Source organism: Rhinatrema bivittatum, chromosome 9 (genome assembly GCF_901001135.1).
Source record: "Rhinatrema bivittatum chromosome 9, aRhiBiv1.1, whole genome shotgun sequence".
NCBI lineage: Eukaryota > Metazoa > Chordata > Amphibia > Gymnophiona > Rhinatrematidae > Rhinatrema > Rhinatrema bivittatum.
This window is the reverse complement of record NC_042623.1, coordinates 151,046,525-151,065,510: the sequence shown is the minus strand read 5'-3', so window position 1 is coordinate 151,065,510 and position 18,986 is coordinate 151,046,525. Positions and strand designations below refer to the sequence as shown.

Here is an 18,986-nt window from a genome sequence, read left to right as displayed (position 1 = left end):
CAGTGAATTTTAGAATACTTTATAAATCAATTACCCTAATTCACAAATTCATTCATCATCAACTCCAACTCGACCTCGAAATCCCCTTCAAATTACACTCCTCCAATAGACCAATTAGAGATATTCTTAAAGGTACTCTGAATTTTCCCCCAACTAAAGCCACACGCCTTTCCTCGACCAAAGTCCGAGCTTTTTCAATAGCAGGACCTTCTATCTGGAATAACATTCCCACAGGCCTAAGATTAGAACCCTGCCTCTCAACGTTCAGAAAAAAACTCAAAACGTGGCTATTTCATCAAGCCTTTGCTGACCCTCCAGACAATCTCTATTCACCTTTATTCCCATCGAGACGATTTTATCCCCTCCCAGACGAATGGATTGCTTTCCGCTCGAAAGATGGACTCTGGCACTTTTAGGTTAAAGCACCTTAAGCTTTAACCCACATCCTTTATTATTATTGTGTTACAATACTTCCTGCCTTTTTTCTTCCAGCTATATTTAGCTTCCAAGTTTCTACTCCTTGTTAAATGTAACTTTACCTTATTCTCCGCTATTGTTATTCACTTTATTTATTGCTTCAGTTATCCTTGTTCTATGTAAACCGATCCGATATGGTTATCACTATGAAGGTCGGTATAAAAAAGTGTTAAATAAATAAATAAATAAGATAGAACATCACAGGGGACAAGTTCTACTAGTGGCCCCGGATTGGCCAAGATGCCCATGGTACGCAGACATGCAAAGACTCCTGGCGGGGAGCCCTCTGTGTCTACCTCCACACAGGGACCTTCTCCAGCAGGGCCTGATTCTTCACGAAGATCCATCTCTATTCTCTCTTACGGTCTGGCCCTTGAGAGGACTCGCCTGAAGAAGCTTGGTTATTCAAAGGCTGTGATTGACACCCTGCTCCACGAGTGCAAGTTCTCAACATATCTAGCATACATACGGATCTGGAGAATATTCGAAGCCTGGTGCGAGGACCGTGGAATACTCCCGCGGACGGCCAAGATCTTCACACTGTCCTGTAGGAACTTCAGAATCATGAGGAAGGGGTTGTCATTCAACTCCTTCAAGGACCAAGTAGCAGCCCTCTCCTGCTTCAGAGCCGAAGTGAATGGAATCAGTCTATCAGCTCATCTGGATTTGACCAGTTTCCTAAAAGGGGTTAAGCAACTTCGGCCACCCCTAAAGTGGCCAGTGTCCCTATGGAACCTCAATCTGGTATTAGACTTCCTAGCGGGGGCTTCCTTCAGACCAATGCACAGTCTGTCACTACACCTCTTAACATTGAAGATGGTATTCTTAGTGACAATATGTTCAGCTCGTTGCATCTCCAAACTACAGGCACTATCCTGCCAGGAACCCTTCCTTAGGTTCACTCCTGGAACCATATAGCTGTGCACTGTCCCCTCCTTACCACTGAAAGTGGTTTATTTATTTATTTATTTATTTATTTAACATTTTTATATACCGAAATTCATGTAGCAAAAGTTACATATCAATTCGGTTTACATTATAACTTTAAACAGGCAAGACAGAGTGCAATTACATCGAACAGGAGGATAAACTTGGATCAAGTAACTGGGGATTAAAGAACAAGTAGATACAATAAATAATGTAGTACTCAAAAGGACCTGGCTAAATATACAGTAGACACATTACAAGGTGCATATATTTGGGAAGATTTAGAGTAAAATTATTGGTATGGATAGAAGGCTTGTTTGAATAGCCAAGTTTTGAGTCTTGGTTTCCGAGTTTTATTTGACCCAAGCCATCTCCCTACCATCTCCGGATGAACATAAGGACTCTGAGGATTCACACTTTCTTCACCATCTAAATATCGGCAGAATCCTGGTGCGATACCTGGAAAGATCGAAACTGGTGCACAAAATGGATTAATTGTTCGTTCTCCACAGCAGGAAGAATCAAGGAGAAGCGGCCTCATGGGCGACCATAGCTAGCTGGATCAAGGAAGTAATCAAGGCGGCCTACATAGAGGCAGGAAAGCCCTTACCCCTATAGGTTAAGGATCATTCTACTAGGGCCCAGGCAGTATCTTGGGCAGAAACCAAGCTGCTGTCACCTGCCGAGATCTGTCGGGTGGTGACGTGGTCCTCCCTACACACCTTATCCAGGTTCTACTGCCTGGATGTTCAAGCCTGAGAAGACGCAGCTTTCGCAAGGGTAGTACTAAGTGGGCCATGGGCAGCCTCCCGCCCTGTCTGGGAGTAGCTTTTGTACATCCCACTGGTCCTGAATCCATCTGGCTACATGCTAGGAAATGGAAAAATTACTTACCTGATAATTTTGTTTTCCTTAGTGTAGACAGATGGACTCAGCATCCCGCCCATGGCTACCCTCGAGAAGGAGAACCTAGAGTTTAAGCAAATACGAGTAAGCCGTTGCCTACCCCTAGTTCAAGACACCCGCAGTTTGTCCGGTGTTGGCGTTAATTGGTTGAGTGCACTGGTGGTCTCCAGTTTTTGGAATCAGTTCAATCAAGTTAATCAGTTTTAATCAAGTTAGTTAAGAAAATATATATCCACAATGGCTTTTTGAAGACAATACTGAAGAGCTGAGGTCTCTGCAGGGGTATATCTAGGATGACGTCAGCTTTGAAATCTGAATACGTCTGCCATCTGCTAGCAGAAGAGCACATAACCCACTGGTCCTGAGTCCATCTGTTTACACTAAGGAAAACGAAAATATCAGGTAAGTAATTTCTCCAAAACAGTGGAAATAGCACCCACGATTCCAAAAAAATAAAAGGGCATATTTAGGCTAATTTCCCTGCTCCCGCATTGGATAGGTAATCCTCAACGCGCGATATGTTTATCGCGCCTGCGCTATTTTTTTGCATCGCGCAGGCACGTTACCAGAAAGGATTTTAGCGCAAATGCTGGTTCAGAGAGAGACTCCAATCTGTAAGTTTACTATTTATATCACTGTAAGAGGGGGCACTTTTAGCTCGGGTGAAGTTTGGTAGATGGGGTAGGTTTTGAGGGGTAGTTTTACATACCCATTCAGAAGTATGAACAGCAAAGTTGACATCAGTGAAGATTTTCTGTTTGGAGTGCTGAAAGGTAAAAGAGGAGTTGATTTGTACAATGTATTCTACCTAGCTTGATTGCTATTTACGATAATCTTTTCAGTCGTTAACGTGGGCACAACACACAGAAAAAAGGTATAGTAATTTCCGGTGTCCTTCCATTCTGTGTTTGTTGCTACTGACAGTTACTTGCATTTTATTTATGATAACTTTGTATATCACTTTGGCAGGCCATTTGTTGGCTGGAGAGGGGATTGATAAATATTTTAAATAAAATGTATTTATATAGATGAGTGCAAATACTGTAAATCCAGCCCATAATTCAGTATTCATCCCTGAGTGCATTTTATTAGGTCACAGGGTAATAAGATACTGGGCAAATGGAGAATAAAGGTCAAAATCCTTGTTCTGAATCTGGTTAACCTGTTTTCCTTCTCCTCTCTCTACACAGAACAATCAGAGTATGGCTAAAAAGAGACAGTGGGCAGTACTGGCCCAGCATCTACCACACAATGTCATGTAAGTATTGTACTTCCATGGAATGGGTATGTACAGAGAGAGTGGCACTCTGATGTCATTGGGGGTAATGAAAGGAGTTAGGCGGGTCCAAAACTATATATTTTTTTTCCAAACTTGGTTTCAGCAATGGTATTTATTGTTATGGTGCTGAAGGTCTTGGTAATGATTTTCCTTCTGTTTTCAAAATGTTTGCCAGAAGGCCTCTCTCTTCCCTGAGAGCAGTCCTTTCATAGAAACAGTGTTGGGATTTCTTTTTCTTCAGTTACTTCCACAGAATAAAACACAGATTATCCTGGGTGGGGTTGCAGCACTTGTAGGGATACCAGAAGTCTCCTTTTACCAGGACGGTCCTAACTTTAGCATATACCGTGCCAGAAGGGTAGCGGATACATGGAACGACCTCCCAGGGGAAGTGTAGAGGTAAAAATCAGCAAAGGAATTCAAGGAAACCTGGAGCAGGTATTAGAGGCTCCTTGCTTTCCCTTCACTTATTCACAATCCAGAGATCAGCTATGGTTCTTGAGTCTGTTCTCAGGTCCCTCCATCCTAGCTGTTCTGGTTATTTAGGATGTCCCTGACATGATGAGTATGTGTCAGCAGGTTTATCTCCTGCGCATTCTTTGGAGGGGATATCCTGGAGAACCATCAGTCTGTGAGGAAGAATGGTTTTGGATGGACTTTATGATCCTTATCTGCTCTCCTATTCTGTATTTCTATATTTCATATTCTATGAAAGATTTTTATGTATGATAGTCCTGGTCGATTAGACTGTCAGCAGTTCTGAGGAATAATATGTTGCTTAAGTTGTTGAAAACTAAACCATTTTTCCTGTCTAAAGTGCCTATTCATGTTCCTCTGATGCACAGTGGCTGCCAACTAATACTGGGCTTCTTGATATTCATATACCATATTTTTCGCACTATAAGACACACCTGACCATAAGACACACCTAGGATTTAGAGGAGGAAAATAAGAAAAAATTCTGTCCCCAGCTGTTTGAACTGGCGTAGCCCATGCGGTTCAAACAACTGATGTTTGACCTGCGCCGCACCACGCCGACCTTCACAGTAAGATGCACCCCGGGAACAGCAGACCGGCAGGGAGCTCAAGCTCTGCCGGTCTGCTGGCATCAAAGTTTATGGTTAGTACAGGCCATTTCCTTCTCATTTGTTTAGATATATTAGAAAATCATGAGGGTAATATACTGCCTGGGATAGAGGACACATGATACAAACCTTTACTTTTTTAGTTCATGTTATAGTTTAGTGATTTATGATAAAATGTTTCTTGCATTTGACCTGCGCCACCATGCTGATTGGGCTGAGTTGGGAGGAGGAGGAGGAGGAGGACGGCGCGCGAGAGGAAGAGACACTACATTCGCTCCATAAGATGCACAGACACTTCCCCCCCACTTTTGGGGGGAAAAAAGTGCATTTTATGGCGTGAAAACTACGGTATTTGTTCTGCAGCACCAGGAAACATGGCCTTTAATCAAGGGACTAAAAATGATAGTATTCCATTTCTAAATGTTGATATCTATGAAATCTTTTATATTAGAAAATTTATTTTTCATTCCCTGGTTTGTATGTTTACGGAAAGTGTCAGCACCAGCTCCTGCTGTGATTGCCATTGCCTTGCCCTCAGCTTCAAACACAATTTTGGTTTTGTATCATCTTTGGATTCACTGTCAAAATGGAAGGAAAAAGAATACTTTTAAACCAGTTCAGGGTGGTTTTGTCCATTAATACAGGGGTGCTCAAACAGTCCTTGCACCCTTCCCGTCAGGACCTCCCTAAAGAATGTGCATTGGACATATTTGCATGCACTGCTTCCAGCATACGAAGATCTCATGTGTATTCCTTGGGGCTATCCTAAAACCTCGACTAGCTAGTGGAGCCTGTGGACTAGTTTGAGCACCATTGCATCAATAGACAAAAACGGACAACTTATTTTTACTCTCTATACCTGAACATAGCTCACTTTGAGTTGCCAATGAAAAGGCGTGAGCTAAATCTAAATAAATAAAATACATCTTGAAAGTGAATTTCCATACAAATGGGTTGCTCTGAATCTTAGATTTTTCCCCAACAAAAACAGATGCAGAATATTTGGTGATGCAGAAACAGTGGAAAAAAAAATTTAGAATTTAAACCCAGTTTTGGTTTCATTTATTACAATGCGGTAATTTAATGTTATATTTGGTTTGGCTACCCATCTGAAACTGGCTTTTTGTTTCTAAAAATGGCCTTCAAAAGGCATACTAGCAGAGTACCTGCTTCCTCATTCTCATAATTTGGGTCTGATTTTATCCTGGGGGGTTCCCATAGTGAAGTATAAAGAAATGAAACCTTTAGAATATGCAGAATCTCAGAAAAGTCTGTGTATGGTACACAATGCTGGGTTAAACTTCATCTGCCTTTTAGATGCCCAATCTCCTGCCTCCTATCTACATTATAATCAACTGACTTCTTTATCCATGTTTATTTATACCTTTAAAAAAAAAGATCCAATAGGTGTAAGGCAAAACTTCCCTTTGTTAAAACCATGTTGACTGTTGCTCATTAAGTCACGATCTTCTACCTAGCAATTTTTTTATTTTAAGAATAGAGTCTATTATTTTGCCATGCACAGACATTTGGCTCACCAGCCTATAGTTTCCCAGATCACCCATGAAGTCCTTTAAAAAAAAAAAAAAAATTAAAAAAAAAAAAAAAAAAATTCCACAATACATTGGCTACTGTCCAGTCTTCGGGAACTGTAGCCATTTTAAATGATAGGCTATAGAGTACTAGTAACAGGTTTGCAGTTTTATGTTTGTGTCCTTTCAGAGCACTGGGGTGAATACCATTCAATCCTGATGATTTGTTATTCTCCAGTTTGCTCTATTACAGTTTCTAGTTTCACAGTGATTTGCTTTAGTTGCTCTGAATCATCTGGGTATGTCCCAGACATCCTTCTCAGTAAAGATTGAGGAGAATTTGTGTTTGTACTATTTCCTAGTCCCTCTGAGCACTCCTTGGTCATCTGCAGGTCCAACTGGCTATGCTATGTAACTTTCTATCTCCGACTTCCACTTGAGAAAGTAAATATGCTTTAACCCTATATTCCTTACTGTGATCCACTCTGGCAAAATAGAAACATTAAATTAAATGCAACTGCAGGTACACGATGCTGGGTTCCAAATTAGAAATCGCTACCCAGGAGAAGGACCTCGGAATCCTTATGAACAATACTTTTAAAAATCCTCAGCTCAGCAGGCGGCGGCAGTCAAGCAAATAGGATGTTAGGAATTATTTGGAGAAGAATGGAGGAAAACAAAAACACAACATAATGCCACTGCACCATGAATATTGCTTCCAGTTCTGGTTGTCCTCATGTAAAAAAAAAAAGACAGAGCAGAACTAGAAAAGGTGCAGAAAAGGATAAGAATGGCAAGTTTTTATTTAACTTTTTAAATACTAAAACAAAGGGTCACTGTGAAACTAGCAACCAGCAGATTTAAAACAAATCATAGAAAATACTTTTTTTTTTTCCACTTAGATTCCACACTTGTGTACAGTTGCCAGAGGATGTGGGTAAGGCCAGTAGCATAGTGGGGTTTAAAAAAAGGTTTGCACAAGTTCGAGGAAAAAAGTGCATAAACTGTTATGAGCTGGGTAGACTTGGGGAAAAGCATTACTTATCCCTAGGCGTGAGCAACAAGAAATAGATCTATTTTTATGGGATGTGTCTGACCCAGCATGCATATCTTTTATGTTCAGTTTAGCTCATGCCTTTTCAAGAGTGAATTACATTTAGGTACGGTAGGTATGTTTGTATCCCCAGAGGGCTTATCATCTAAGGGCCTGATTTACTAAGGTTTTTCTTCCATTCTATGGGAGGAAAAATGCTTAGTGAATGAGGCCCCAAGTCTTTATACCTGAGGCAATGTAGGGTGAAGTGATTTGTCCTAGGTCACGAGGAGTGTCAGTGGGTTTGAATGCTGACTTCCCTGGTTCTCAGCCCGCTGCTCTAACGTACGTTACTGTGGAATCGGAATAGAAGTGGCTCACAAATCTTGGGCCTTGGAGGTTCTTGGATCTCTAAGTAGGTCAGCTAAACAAGGGTCGCATGATGGAACAGCAGTTCAAGTTAGTGCAAAAAAAGAGAGCGGTTTACTTCATGCTCTAAGTCTTATGATTAGAGTCTTATGATTTAATGTTGAAATCTTGGACTGGAATGAAAGGCAAATTTAGATTTGCACCTGGAACCCAGTAAGAGCAAAACTGACAACTTCCTGTTTTATGAGAAAAATGCTTACTAAATGAGGCCCTAAGTTTCTATACCTGAGGCAGTGTGGGTGAAGTGATTTTGTCCTAGGTCATGAAGAGTGTCAGTGGGTTTGAACCCTGATTTCAGTGGCTCTCAGCCCGCTGCTCTATTAGGTTACGCACCCACTCATTTTACATCATTACAAATGATTTTGTAAACCCAAAAGATACAGTTTGCTTGCTTGCATGCTTATATTAACCAATTGATGTGGGTAAAAGCACAGCAGGGGGGTGTGGTGCCAGCACCTTGGAGGAACAAAGGAGCACTGCTGCAGTAAAGTTGGAGGCTTTCTAAGTACTGTACTAGTGTTGCAAAAATAAGGTAGGTGGCACCTTATAGACTAACCAATTTATTGAGGCATGAGCTTTTGAGGACAGTCCACGTTGGTCAGATGCATGAATTGTAGTACAGGAGGTGATTAGTATTCATGAAGATGGGGCTGGGGGAGGAAGGTTACGGAACCAAGAGAAGGTATTGAAAAAAGCAGGGCAGGGTGTAGAAAGGGAGTGTTAATAGGATTATGGTTCAGCCAACTGAAGGAAGGGAGAAAAGACAGGGTGACTCCAGTGTGCCATGAAGCCATCGTCTGTTCAGACTGAGGGTGATGGTGTGTTTTGATGAGTTCCAATTCAGCTGGCGTGTTCCTTTGTAGGAGTATGGCAATCGGAAGGTCAGACAGTGTTCCCCAATTTGCCCCTGTTTTAGCACTTCAACATTCACATGACCCCAGAGGACAAGCAGGGGTGCAGTTCCTCTCTAATAATCGTGCTGCTCTCCGCTTCCCTGCACTCCAGTTAATTCCTTCCGTCAACATCCACCCACCATAGTCTCTCTCAACCTCCACTCCTCCAGCTAATCTCCCAAATCCTCTAACCTCTCTAGCCTATCCCCTCTTACTTACCTCTAGCCCTTTTTTGCACTTTCAGTTCTTCTTTCACCTCCAAGTGATCTTTTGTTGTCCCCTCTTTCTCCCCTCTAAGCCTTCTCGTACCCACTCTCAGCTGATCCCTTCTCCTCCACAACTCCTTTTACATCCCCCTTCTGTTCCTCCTTTTTCACTCTCCACAGCCAACCCCTTTTCACCTGATGCAACCCTCAAAACCTCCTGCATCTGATCTCCCTTCAAACAGCTCCTCCTCCAAACAATAACCCTGGTCAGGATTACTGGTAACATTTTCCTTTGTGCCTTAGGCCAAAGGTGGATGACAGTTGGTTGGAAGAGAGGGCAGGCTGGTTACAGTGGTAACGGTTTTTTCCTTTGGCTAAGTTCATTGGTGAGTGAGGACAGAGGAACAGTGTCAGTCTCTACTAGCTCATGCACACTTAGCCCTCCCCTCTGCTCATGGCTGGTCTTAAGCCTGTCTGTGATCTGCTGCAAACAGCAGCAACATTAGTAAAGAAAGTTAGCCTCGGGACTGTGAGCTAATGCAAGTACCGCAGTGGTTCCAATTCCTCCTTGCGCAGGGTTTCCTGTTACCACAGAAAGTCCTGCATAGACAGTGCCACTGCAGGGCCTGTGAGAGCATTCTGGCTCATAGGCCCCATGACTTCTACCTCAAATGTGGCTGCTGCTGGCACCTGAAGAACCCCAGTAGTTTGAGCCATTTGGGACCGCAGCTGAAGGTTTTGTGTGTGACCCCATTTTGGGTAGCACTGGTTTCTGAACATTGACTCCTTTTTTTAATGTCAGATTTATGTCCATGTATTCTTTTTCCTTAAGTGATTGGGCTGTGTAGATGATAGGGGGCATTGCCAGCAGGTGATAGTGTATATTACATTAGAAGAAGAGCAGGTGAATGAGCCCTGGATGTTGCAGTTGATGTAGGGTTCTGTGATTTGTGTTGCCTGGGTTAATATGGGAACAGAGTTGGCATCTGGATTTCTGGCAGGGTCTGGTTCCCGAGTTGGTGTCGTTGTACAATTTGTGGTTGTCGGTGAGTATCCATTTGAGGCTGGAGGGCTGTTGGACATGTTCTCCTTTTTGCCTATTGGCCTGTCTCTGTCTGCAGAAGAGAGCATAGCATTCTGGAGGCCAGGAGGCCCTTATTTCAGGAAACTTTTGGATTTCCTGATGTTTGCCGCCAGGTGTAACACAATGCCTCTCTACAGTTCTGAATGCCCACCAGTGATCAACACTTGGTCACTTGAGTGTTCCAACAATCAGTGTTCAGGCCTTACCTCCACCTGCGCATGTGCCCCTGTCTAGGTACCCTCCCACCCACTAACTGGGTTCCAGCTTGCCTCTTAGCAAACATCCTGATTATTTTCTAATGGTTTCTGGGGACATTGTAACCTCACAACAGTTGGAAGTCAAAACGTTCACAGAGAGGCATTCACTGACTAGTTACTAAAAACCTGGAGATCATATAGCTTACTTGGTTTACTAATCCAGTCACAAACACAATGTTAATAAACTAAAATTGTATTGTTAATATTGATTTACAGCAAATACAACAATGATTTGAAAAGCTGTAAGCAACGAAGAGGGAAAAAGAAAAGGGATTTTTCATTTAACACTAAATACTTTTACCTCGGACTTGTCTGCCAATTTAAACACTGCAGTTTTTCTCAGCAGGAGAGGAGTTGATCCTGTTGGACTCACAGTCTGACTTCTTACAACAAAAACAGCTGAGAGGCTAGATGCTGATTTTCTCACTTTGTGACGTATCCGTGCACAAAGCTGTACTCTGACTTTGTTTGAAAAAGCTTTTAGCTCACAGCTATACTTTCTTGGCTCCTATCCCTGTCAGCTTGTATGAGTAATTCTCAGCTGTCACTCTGCCTCCTTTCTTAGAATGATTTCATCTGATTTGATCTGCGTCAGAGATTAATCCACTCACTATGAAATACAGTATTGATATGCTGCCACCTGCTGTTTAACTTAAAGTCAGTAGAAAATGAGTTTATAAAGACAAAGATGTTTCACAGGATACATAATTTTATTAACAAAACATATTTTGCCACACCAGGGAAAGAGATCTTATATTCTTATTTTGCTTGATGTTTTGTCTGCATTTGATACCCTATTCTATGTTAAATGACTTGATTGCCTTTAATCATTTGGTGTGAGTGGTTTAGTCCTTCACTGTTTAATTCTTTCCTGCTGGATTGTTACTAGTTAGTGAAAATTTGTGATACTTTTTCATATTGGAAGCCCCATAAAGATCAGCTTTATCAACTGTACTTTAACATCTATTTACAGCCCTTTGGTGATCAGCCTCTTTTCTCAGAGGGCAAGCAGGATGGTAGTCCTCACACATGGGTAATATATCATCAGATAGAGCCCCAATGCGGAAAACTTATGTCAAAGTTTCTAAAACTTTAACTAGGCACATTGAGCATGCCCTATACCACACGTCCACACGGGGTCCCTCTTCAGTCTCTTCTGTGGAGCTGTAACCCTCGCGGTTTGATTGAGCTCACTTTGGCTGATTCTGGCCTAGTAGAAACCCTTTTTTTTTTTATCACAGTTTTTGGTATCATTCCATCGCTGGGTCCCTCTCGGTACCTCCCTTGTAGTATCCTAGACAGGGTTTTCGGCATTTCTGGTTCATTTCCTTTCATGGTCAATTTCCCCCCTCCACTGGCCATTGACGGATGCTGCCTTTGTTTCGTGTTTGCGGCCCCTTTTCTTGTTTCATCATGGCCATGTCCAGTTTTCGTTGATGCCCCCCCCGTGCCGGAGGACCATGTCCATTATAGATCCTTACAAGATATGTCTTAGGCCTGGGGGCACTGCATGACATCCATGGTTGTTGCTTGTACGCCCAAATGACCCCTGAAGGTACATCTGCTTCAACTCAAGATGGATTAGCTCTTTAGGTCAAGGAAGTTCGAGCCATCGGCATTGATGGACCTTGGAGTCGCACTGAAGGACACCATGCCATCAACATTGGTGGGACCATTGATGGATAGGGGCTCCAGAGACAGACAATGGTCTATCTCCTCTGGGTCAAGGACGCCAGGTTCATTGTCTTCAGTCTTGGCACCGGGGAAAGACCGGGCTGAGCATTGAAGAGAGCCTAAGAAGTATCTGCACTAGTCCCCGTATATGCACAGTGCTGAGAGTGGGGATGAACCAGCTTTTGCCATGAGGGCCCATCCTCTAACAATGCCAGGGGTCCGCAACGATCTTCACTGGTCCTGGTACCAGTTGCTAATACACCCATGGGTCTGAAGATCTGGCCACCCCTTCTTCCTTCCAGTCGGTGTTGGCATTGGCAATGATTGAGGAGGAGCTGGAGTGTGGAGTCCAGCTGGTAGTGGATTGGGCATTGCAGGACATCAAACCTGTGACACCGAAGGCACTGGAGCTGGTACTACCCATCATCCTACTGCTGTTGGAGAAGCTCAATATGCTCATTGGTGCGTTACCAACCTAGCTGATGCTGGTTCCTGGGACAGCACCTGTGTCCAGTGAGGCACTGAGGCCTCCCCCTATCAAATCAGTGATTGTTGCCGGTTCCTCCAAGGAGGAAGCTCCACAGAGGCCAGCAGAGACAGAGGCCTGTAGTCCCCTGTCCAGTTCTGCTGGTGCCTGTATCTCTGGACAAAGGCCAAGCACCTAGGGCCCCTTTCCCTGTAGCATTCAGTGAGGATGAGGGTCCTTATGACCGCTGGGGGGATGATTCAACGGAGTCCTCTTCTGAGGGCTCTGATGGTCTCTCGTCAGACCATTCTCCTCCGGATGAGTGAAGGAAATCCCTGCCTGAGGACTTGACCTTCGCAGGGTTTGTGAGGATGATGGAGGCGGCCAATCCCATTTTAACTTTTAACAGAGGAGGATGTCGGGCACAAAACTATATAATATTTTATGCATATCTTATCATTGATAACTATTACGTGTTCTTATAACTTTTAATTATGCCAATAATTCTACTATATATCATCTGATAACTTCTTATTTTAACTTTGTAATGTTATATCTGTTCTTAATATTTTACATATATCTTAACATTTTTATGCATTTTTATCACTTTTATGTATTTAATATATTGTAATAGGAATTGTACTTGGATTAGCTATTCTTATACAAATGTTTTAAACCATTATGATGGAACCCACCGAATGACGGTATATAAAACTTGCAAATAAATAAATAAAATGCTTGAGATCCTCCAGTTCGAAGAGCCTCCTAAGGCGATCGTGGCAGTCCCGGTACATGAGATCCTTAAGGAGTTGCTGCTGAGGATATAAGGTACCCCCTCACAGTGTTAACAAGGAGGATGGGGTCTACTTCATCCAGAAGGCTGCCAGATTTGATAAGAGTCAGCTGCCTCACCAGTTTGTGGCAGTTGAATCTGACCTCGAGAGCTGAGTACACTTGGACACATTCCTTGGTGCCTTGGAACATCTTCCTCTCGATAGCATCCATCGCCAAGGCACCATGCTTTATTGCCTGCATAGCTGCCTACCAGCTCTACATGAGCCAATACTCACAGGATATCTGGAAGCAGGTGCAGGAGGTGGCTGAGCAGCTACCTTAACAGCAGCAAGACAGGTGCACAAGGGTCTGAAGTGCGGAAAAGACTAGATCTGTGTGACCTATGATGTTTTTGAAACGGCATCGAGAGTCTCTGCAGCAGGAGTCAGCACCTGCAGAATGGCGTGGCTATGGGCCTCTGATCTCCAACCAGAGTTACAGGAATGACTCGCTGGAGAGAATCTCTTCAGACATAGGGTAAGGGATGCTGTGGCCTCACTTCGAGACCACCATGAGACCCTCCAACAACTCTCTGCCAGTACTCAGGACCTGTCCTCCTCATAAAGGTGGTCATCGACTGTGGCCAAGGAAGTCTTTCTTTTGCCAGAGGAAATACTGTCCTCCGCTGCCTCACTCCATTGACACCATCAGGACTCCTGCGGCCATCCCAGGCAGCAGAGAGCCCACAAATTCCAGCCAGATCCTCAGTCAACACCGGAGATGGCGTTTTGACTGGACCATAAGGAGCGTAAGCCAGTTGCCCATACCCGGGATGATGGACCCTCCGTTCGGAGGCAAGCTGTAGTTCTTTGTGAACCAGTGGCCCAGTGTAATCTCTGACCAGTGGGTCTTGTCCATAGTCTGCTAAGGGTATTATTTGAATCTATTGGATGTCCCACAAAATTGCCATCCGTGCCCATACTGGGGGCCAGTAGCAAATCAGGCATTACAAGCAGAGCTGGGGGTAGTCAAGCCTCTACCCGCAGGGAAAAGATGGGGATTCTACTCCAGGTACTTCCTGATTCCAAAGAGAACATGAGTCCATCCCATCTTATACCTAAGGGTCTTGTGCAAGTTTCTAAAAAAGAGAAAAGTTAAAGATGGTTTACCTGGGTACCTTGATCCCCCTTTTTACAAAAAGGGGACTGGCTGTACTCTCTCGACCTAAAGGACGAATACTCATATCAAGATCTTTCCCAGTCACTGGGAAGTATCTCCGATTTGTAGTGGGAACAAAGCACTTCCAGTACAGGGTGTTGCTGTTTGGGCTTACATCCACCCATGGGTCTTCACAAGATGTTTGGTCATGGTGGCGGCACAACTCTGCAAACTGGGAGTGCATGTCTTCCCTTAGATGGACGATTGGCTGGTCAAGAGCATGCCTCAGGCAGGAGCTGTTGGGTCCATGCACTTGACCATTCTGGTGTTGGAGTTACTAGGGTTCGTTATCAACCAACAAAAGTCCTATCTCAGCCCATCACCTCAGTTGGATTTCATAGGAGCCCTGCTAGACATGGCTCAGGTCAAGGCCTTTCTGCCTCCCAGAGGGCCACTGCCGTGGCGACCATTGTGGCAGAGATGCAACAGAACCAGCAGGTATCAGCCTGGCACATGTTGAAGCTGTTGGGCCATATGGCTGCAACTGTCCATGTTACTCCCTTGGCACTTTTAGACATGCGCAGAGCCCAATGGACCCTGAGGTTACAGTGGCGCCAGTGCATCCGAGTCATCTCATCTCTCCAGGACTCATTGTCCTGGTGGTGGATATTTTCCAATCTGGATCAGGAAATTTCGTTTTGGAGTCTCCCCACTCAAATTGTCCTAACCACAGATGCATCTACCTGGGGTGGGGAGCTCATTAGATAGGCTTTGCACCCAGGGTCTTTGGTCCGCTCAGGAACGTTCTTGTCAAATCAGCTTCTTGGAGCTTCGGGCGATCATGTACATGCTATGGGCTTTCAGAGATCGGCTGTCTAAAAAAGTTTTCCTGATCCAAACAGACAGACAGTTAGCCATGTGGTATGTCAACAAGCAGGGAGGCATGGGTTTGTACCTCTTGTGTCAGGAAGTGATCCGGATATGGTTGTGGACCCTATCCAGGATGGAGAATGTTAGTGGACAGGCTGTGTCAAGCCTTCAGACCCCTCGAGTGGTCACTGGACTGGGGGGGTAGCGAATTTGATCCGTTCTCGTGCCCCACACAAAAACTGCTCAATTACCTTATACACCTATCGGAGGTTGGCTTAAAAACCAACTCCATTAGAGTTCATCTTAGTGCAATTGGTGCATACCACCAAGGTGTAGATACAACAATAGGCTGTACAGAGATGGGTGTTCTATGTTTCATGCAGGGTCTGCATCAATTGAAGCCTCCCCTAAGGCCTCCCACTATGTCTTGGGATCTCAACTTGGTGTTAGCTCAGCTGATGAAAGCGCTTTTGGAGCTGCTGCTGCACCTGTGTCCTGAAGTACCTGACATGCAAGGTCATAATTTTGGTGGTGGTCACTTCAGCATGCAGATCAGCGAGTTCCAGGCCTTAGTGACTTATCCACTTTTATACTAAGTTTTATCACGACAACGTAGTCTTGCATACACACCCTAATTCCTGCCTAAGGTAGTGACTGATTTCCATCTTAACCAGACTGTCGTCCTGCCAACATTCATTCTTTCCCAGGTCCCATTCACATCAAGGTGAACGAGCACTGCACAGTTTGAACTGCAAGCAAGCCTTAGCCTTCTATCTGGAGTGGACAGAAGCCCAATGATAGTTCACCTAACTTTTTGTTTCTTTTGATAAGAATAGGTTGGGTGTTGCCATTGCCAAACAGACACTATCCAGTTGGCTAGTAGATTGTATCTCCTTCTGATATGCCCAGGCGGGACTGCATCTTGGGGGTAATGTCAAGGCTCATTCTGTCAGAGCCATGGCAGCGTCGGTGACCCACTTGTGAGCAGTTCCCATGGAGGAGATCTTCAAGGCTGCTACGTGGAATCCTTTCCACTCATTCATATCACATTACTGTCTGGATAGGGATGGCTGATGCGACAGTAGCTTTGGCCAGTCTGTCCTTTGGAATCTATTTGAGGTGTAGAACCAAACTCTCTCATCCTAAGGCCCGTTGTTTGGGTTCAAGCTGTCTTGCTCCTTGTTACCAACAGCACTGGTGGTGTTTGCCCATTAGCACTGGGTTAGGTGTCTGTTGGTCTCCTCTTTTGTGTTGGGGAGCAGCCTGTAGCTAGGGATTCCCCTATGTGTGAGGACTACCATCCTGCTTGTCCTCGGAGAAAGCAGAATTCTTACCTGTAACAGGTGTTCTCCAAGGACAGCAGGATGTTAGTAGTCATGAAACCCGTCTGCCACCCCACAGAGTTGGGTTTATCCTATTTTCTATTTTAATTGTAATTCTGTTATGATACTGAAGAGGGACCCCGTGTGTGTGAGGGCTAATATCTTGCTGTCCTCTGAGAACACCTGTTACAGGTAAGCAACTCTGCTTTAGGGATGGATGTAAAATTTATGCAGACATACATTTGCATTTTCCAATTGGGTCGTCTTCTCAAGATGTTTTTGCAGAGCTGTCTGATTGTATTTATGGGATTAGGAAGTGGAACTGCTAACAGTTTAATTCTCAATCTTAAAAAAAAAAAAAAGTCATGGCAAATCCATAAATTTTTATTTCTCAAGATTTACATTGTCTATGGATCGATGGAGTTACATTTCTGTTTTTGGCTGAGGTGAGAGATCTGCATGGAATTCTTGATTCAGCCCTTACCTTTAAATGACATAAGTCCTTATTAAAAACTGTCTTTTTTTTTTTGTAAGTTATGGACAGTGAAAAGACTCAAATACATACACTCCAAGATTTGCATCAAGTAGTACAAGCATTGATTATGGAGATATAATGCTATGATTGCACTGATTGCCAGTCTTTGCAGGAGCCAGATTGAAACTTCTGTGTGTGGTTTTTTTTTTGTGTGTTTTTTTTAAGGCACTCAAGGAAAATAGACCTTCATATCTAAGAGATCTGTTAATTGAATATACTCTTATCGTACCCTCTTCAAGCAGCAGAGAAAGTGCTATTAACTGTTCTCTCTCAAACACACAAATTACAACCAACCCATAATGGGGCCTTTACAGCCATTGTGCCAATTTTTATGGAATAACTTTCTTTTGGCCTTGAAGGAGGAAAGTGAAGTGAGATTTTTTTCAGGAAAAAATGAAAACTTTTATTGTCTAATACATTTGATTAATCTCTGAAAAAGTTTTAAAATCTTTTTTTTATATATATAGTTGCTTAATTCCTTTGGTTAATGTTGCAGTAACTATTTTTAATTATTTTTTTTAAGTTGTGGGTCCATGCTGTCTGTGGAACATTCTTATTTTTCATGTCTGTTTTTTGGTTTATCTGTGTTAATGTGGTGGTTTTTTTTTTAAAACTTTTATCTGCTCCAAACAACTTCTTTGGCAGTGGATGGAATGCAATTTGTTTAAATTAAATTAAATTAGATATCATGCAACATAAGACCCAAGCAAAAAAGAACCATTTGGTCCACCCAGTCTTCCTGTGGTGCTGCTCGGGTCTTACTTGATCTGTAATCTTCTACCTCCACCACTAAGGACCCTTTTGGTTCAGTCCTATTCATGTTTGGATTCTGCCAGTCTTCTTGCTCCTATCATTTCCATTAGAAGTCTGTGTCCACCACCCTCCAGATGACAAAATTATTTTCTCAGTTTCATATGATGACCCTTTGTCCTTGAACGTTTCATTCTGTGGGAAATATAGAATGAAGCCTGGTAGATATTGGAATGTTTGTGAGTAAAGAGGCGGAGCATTTATCAGGGGGGGGGGGGGGTGTTAGTAGTCATTTATTATCTGGAGAGGTAATGGGGTGAATAGGCAGATGACATGATCCTCAGAGGAAGAAAATGGGTGGGATTGAGGTGGAAGGAGGGGGTTGAATCCTACAGGAAGGGGAAGAGCAACAGTCCAGCACTTTCTCTGTGGCTTACTCTTCAAGGTATATGGGGAAAAAACATACCATCCATGACGAAGAGCAGCAATTGAAACAGCATCCTTGGGAGTGGGGGGAGAAACCCAAGTCTGAAGGTGCGAAGATGAAGAGTTTAAAAGAGAGGTCATAAATGTAGGCAGCAAGCTTGTTAGAAACAGAATGGGTATTTCATAGGAGAGGGATAGGGATGAAACTGGAAGAGTAACAGTTTGCTATACACAGAATGGGTGACAGTTGTCTTGGAGGGCAAGAATTGGGCTTGATATTCCCAGCTGAGAGGAGGAGGAAGAGCAGGAGAATATGGAGATAAGAGGTTGAAGTGTGATGACTGTGATGAGGATGAATATTTTCAAGCATGAAGATGGCTGGATGAGAGGAATAAAACTTTGAAGCTAAAGAGCAGTGGACAAGACAGAAGATAATGACTACTGAGGTAGAGAATGGGGACAGTAGACTTGATGTTAGTGATTTGCAGCAGGAAATAAGACTGGGGAGGTTCAGCATCATGAAGAATAGATGAAGTGGAGCCGTAGAAAATAGAGGGGGAAAAATCTGCTGATTTAAGACAGCTAAGGCATGCACCTCCTAGCCAGTTGGTGGAAGCACGAGTGGGTTGAGGTTTCCTCTGAACTTCACCGAAGCTACTAAGAAAAGTATGCAGATGTCCTACACTCTCCTTAGTACATGGCTGGCTGCTTGAGGGAGCACAAGGTGGAAACGGATGAGGCCCAAGGTGACTTCTGAAGTTGACTATTGACGAAGCTGGGAAAGCAATGAAGATTTACTGCAGCCTTCCCAGTTCCTGAAGAAATTATAAAGAAAAGAGGGAGAAATGGAAAGGAGTCTTGCCGTTGGAAGAAATGTCTGTCTTACTTAAATTAGTTGCATAT

At 43.5% G+C, this 18,986-nt stretch overlaps 1 protein-coding gene across 2 annotated transcripts in view; it reads left to right on the top strand.

Annotated features, from left to right (window-relative positions):
• WDFY1 (WD repeat and FYVE domain containing 1) overlaps positions 1-18,986 on the top strand; it is a 102,812-nt gene that overhangs the window by 14,875 nt on the left and 68,951 nt on the right. For both annotated transcript variants that reach the window (XM_029616330.1, XM_029616331.1), the window contains exon 2: positions 3,501-3,568. In XM_029616330.1, coding sequence (XP_029472190.1) covers positions 3,501-3,568 — 68 coding nt within the window. The remainder of the gene's footprint in view (positions 1-3,500; positions 3,569-18,986) is intronic.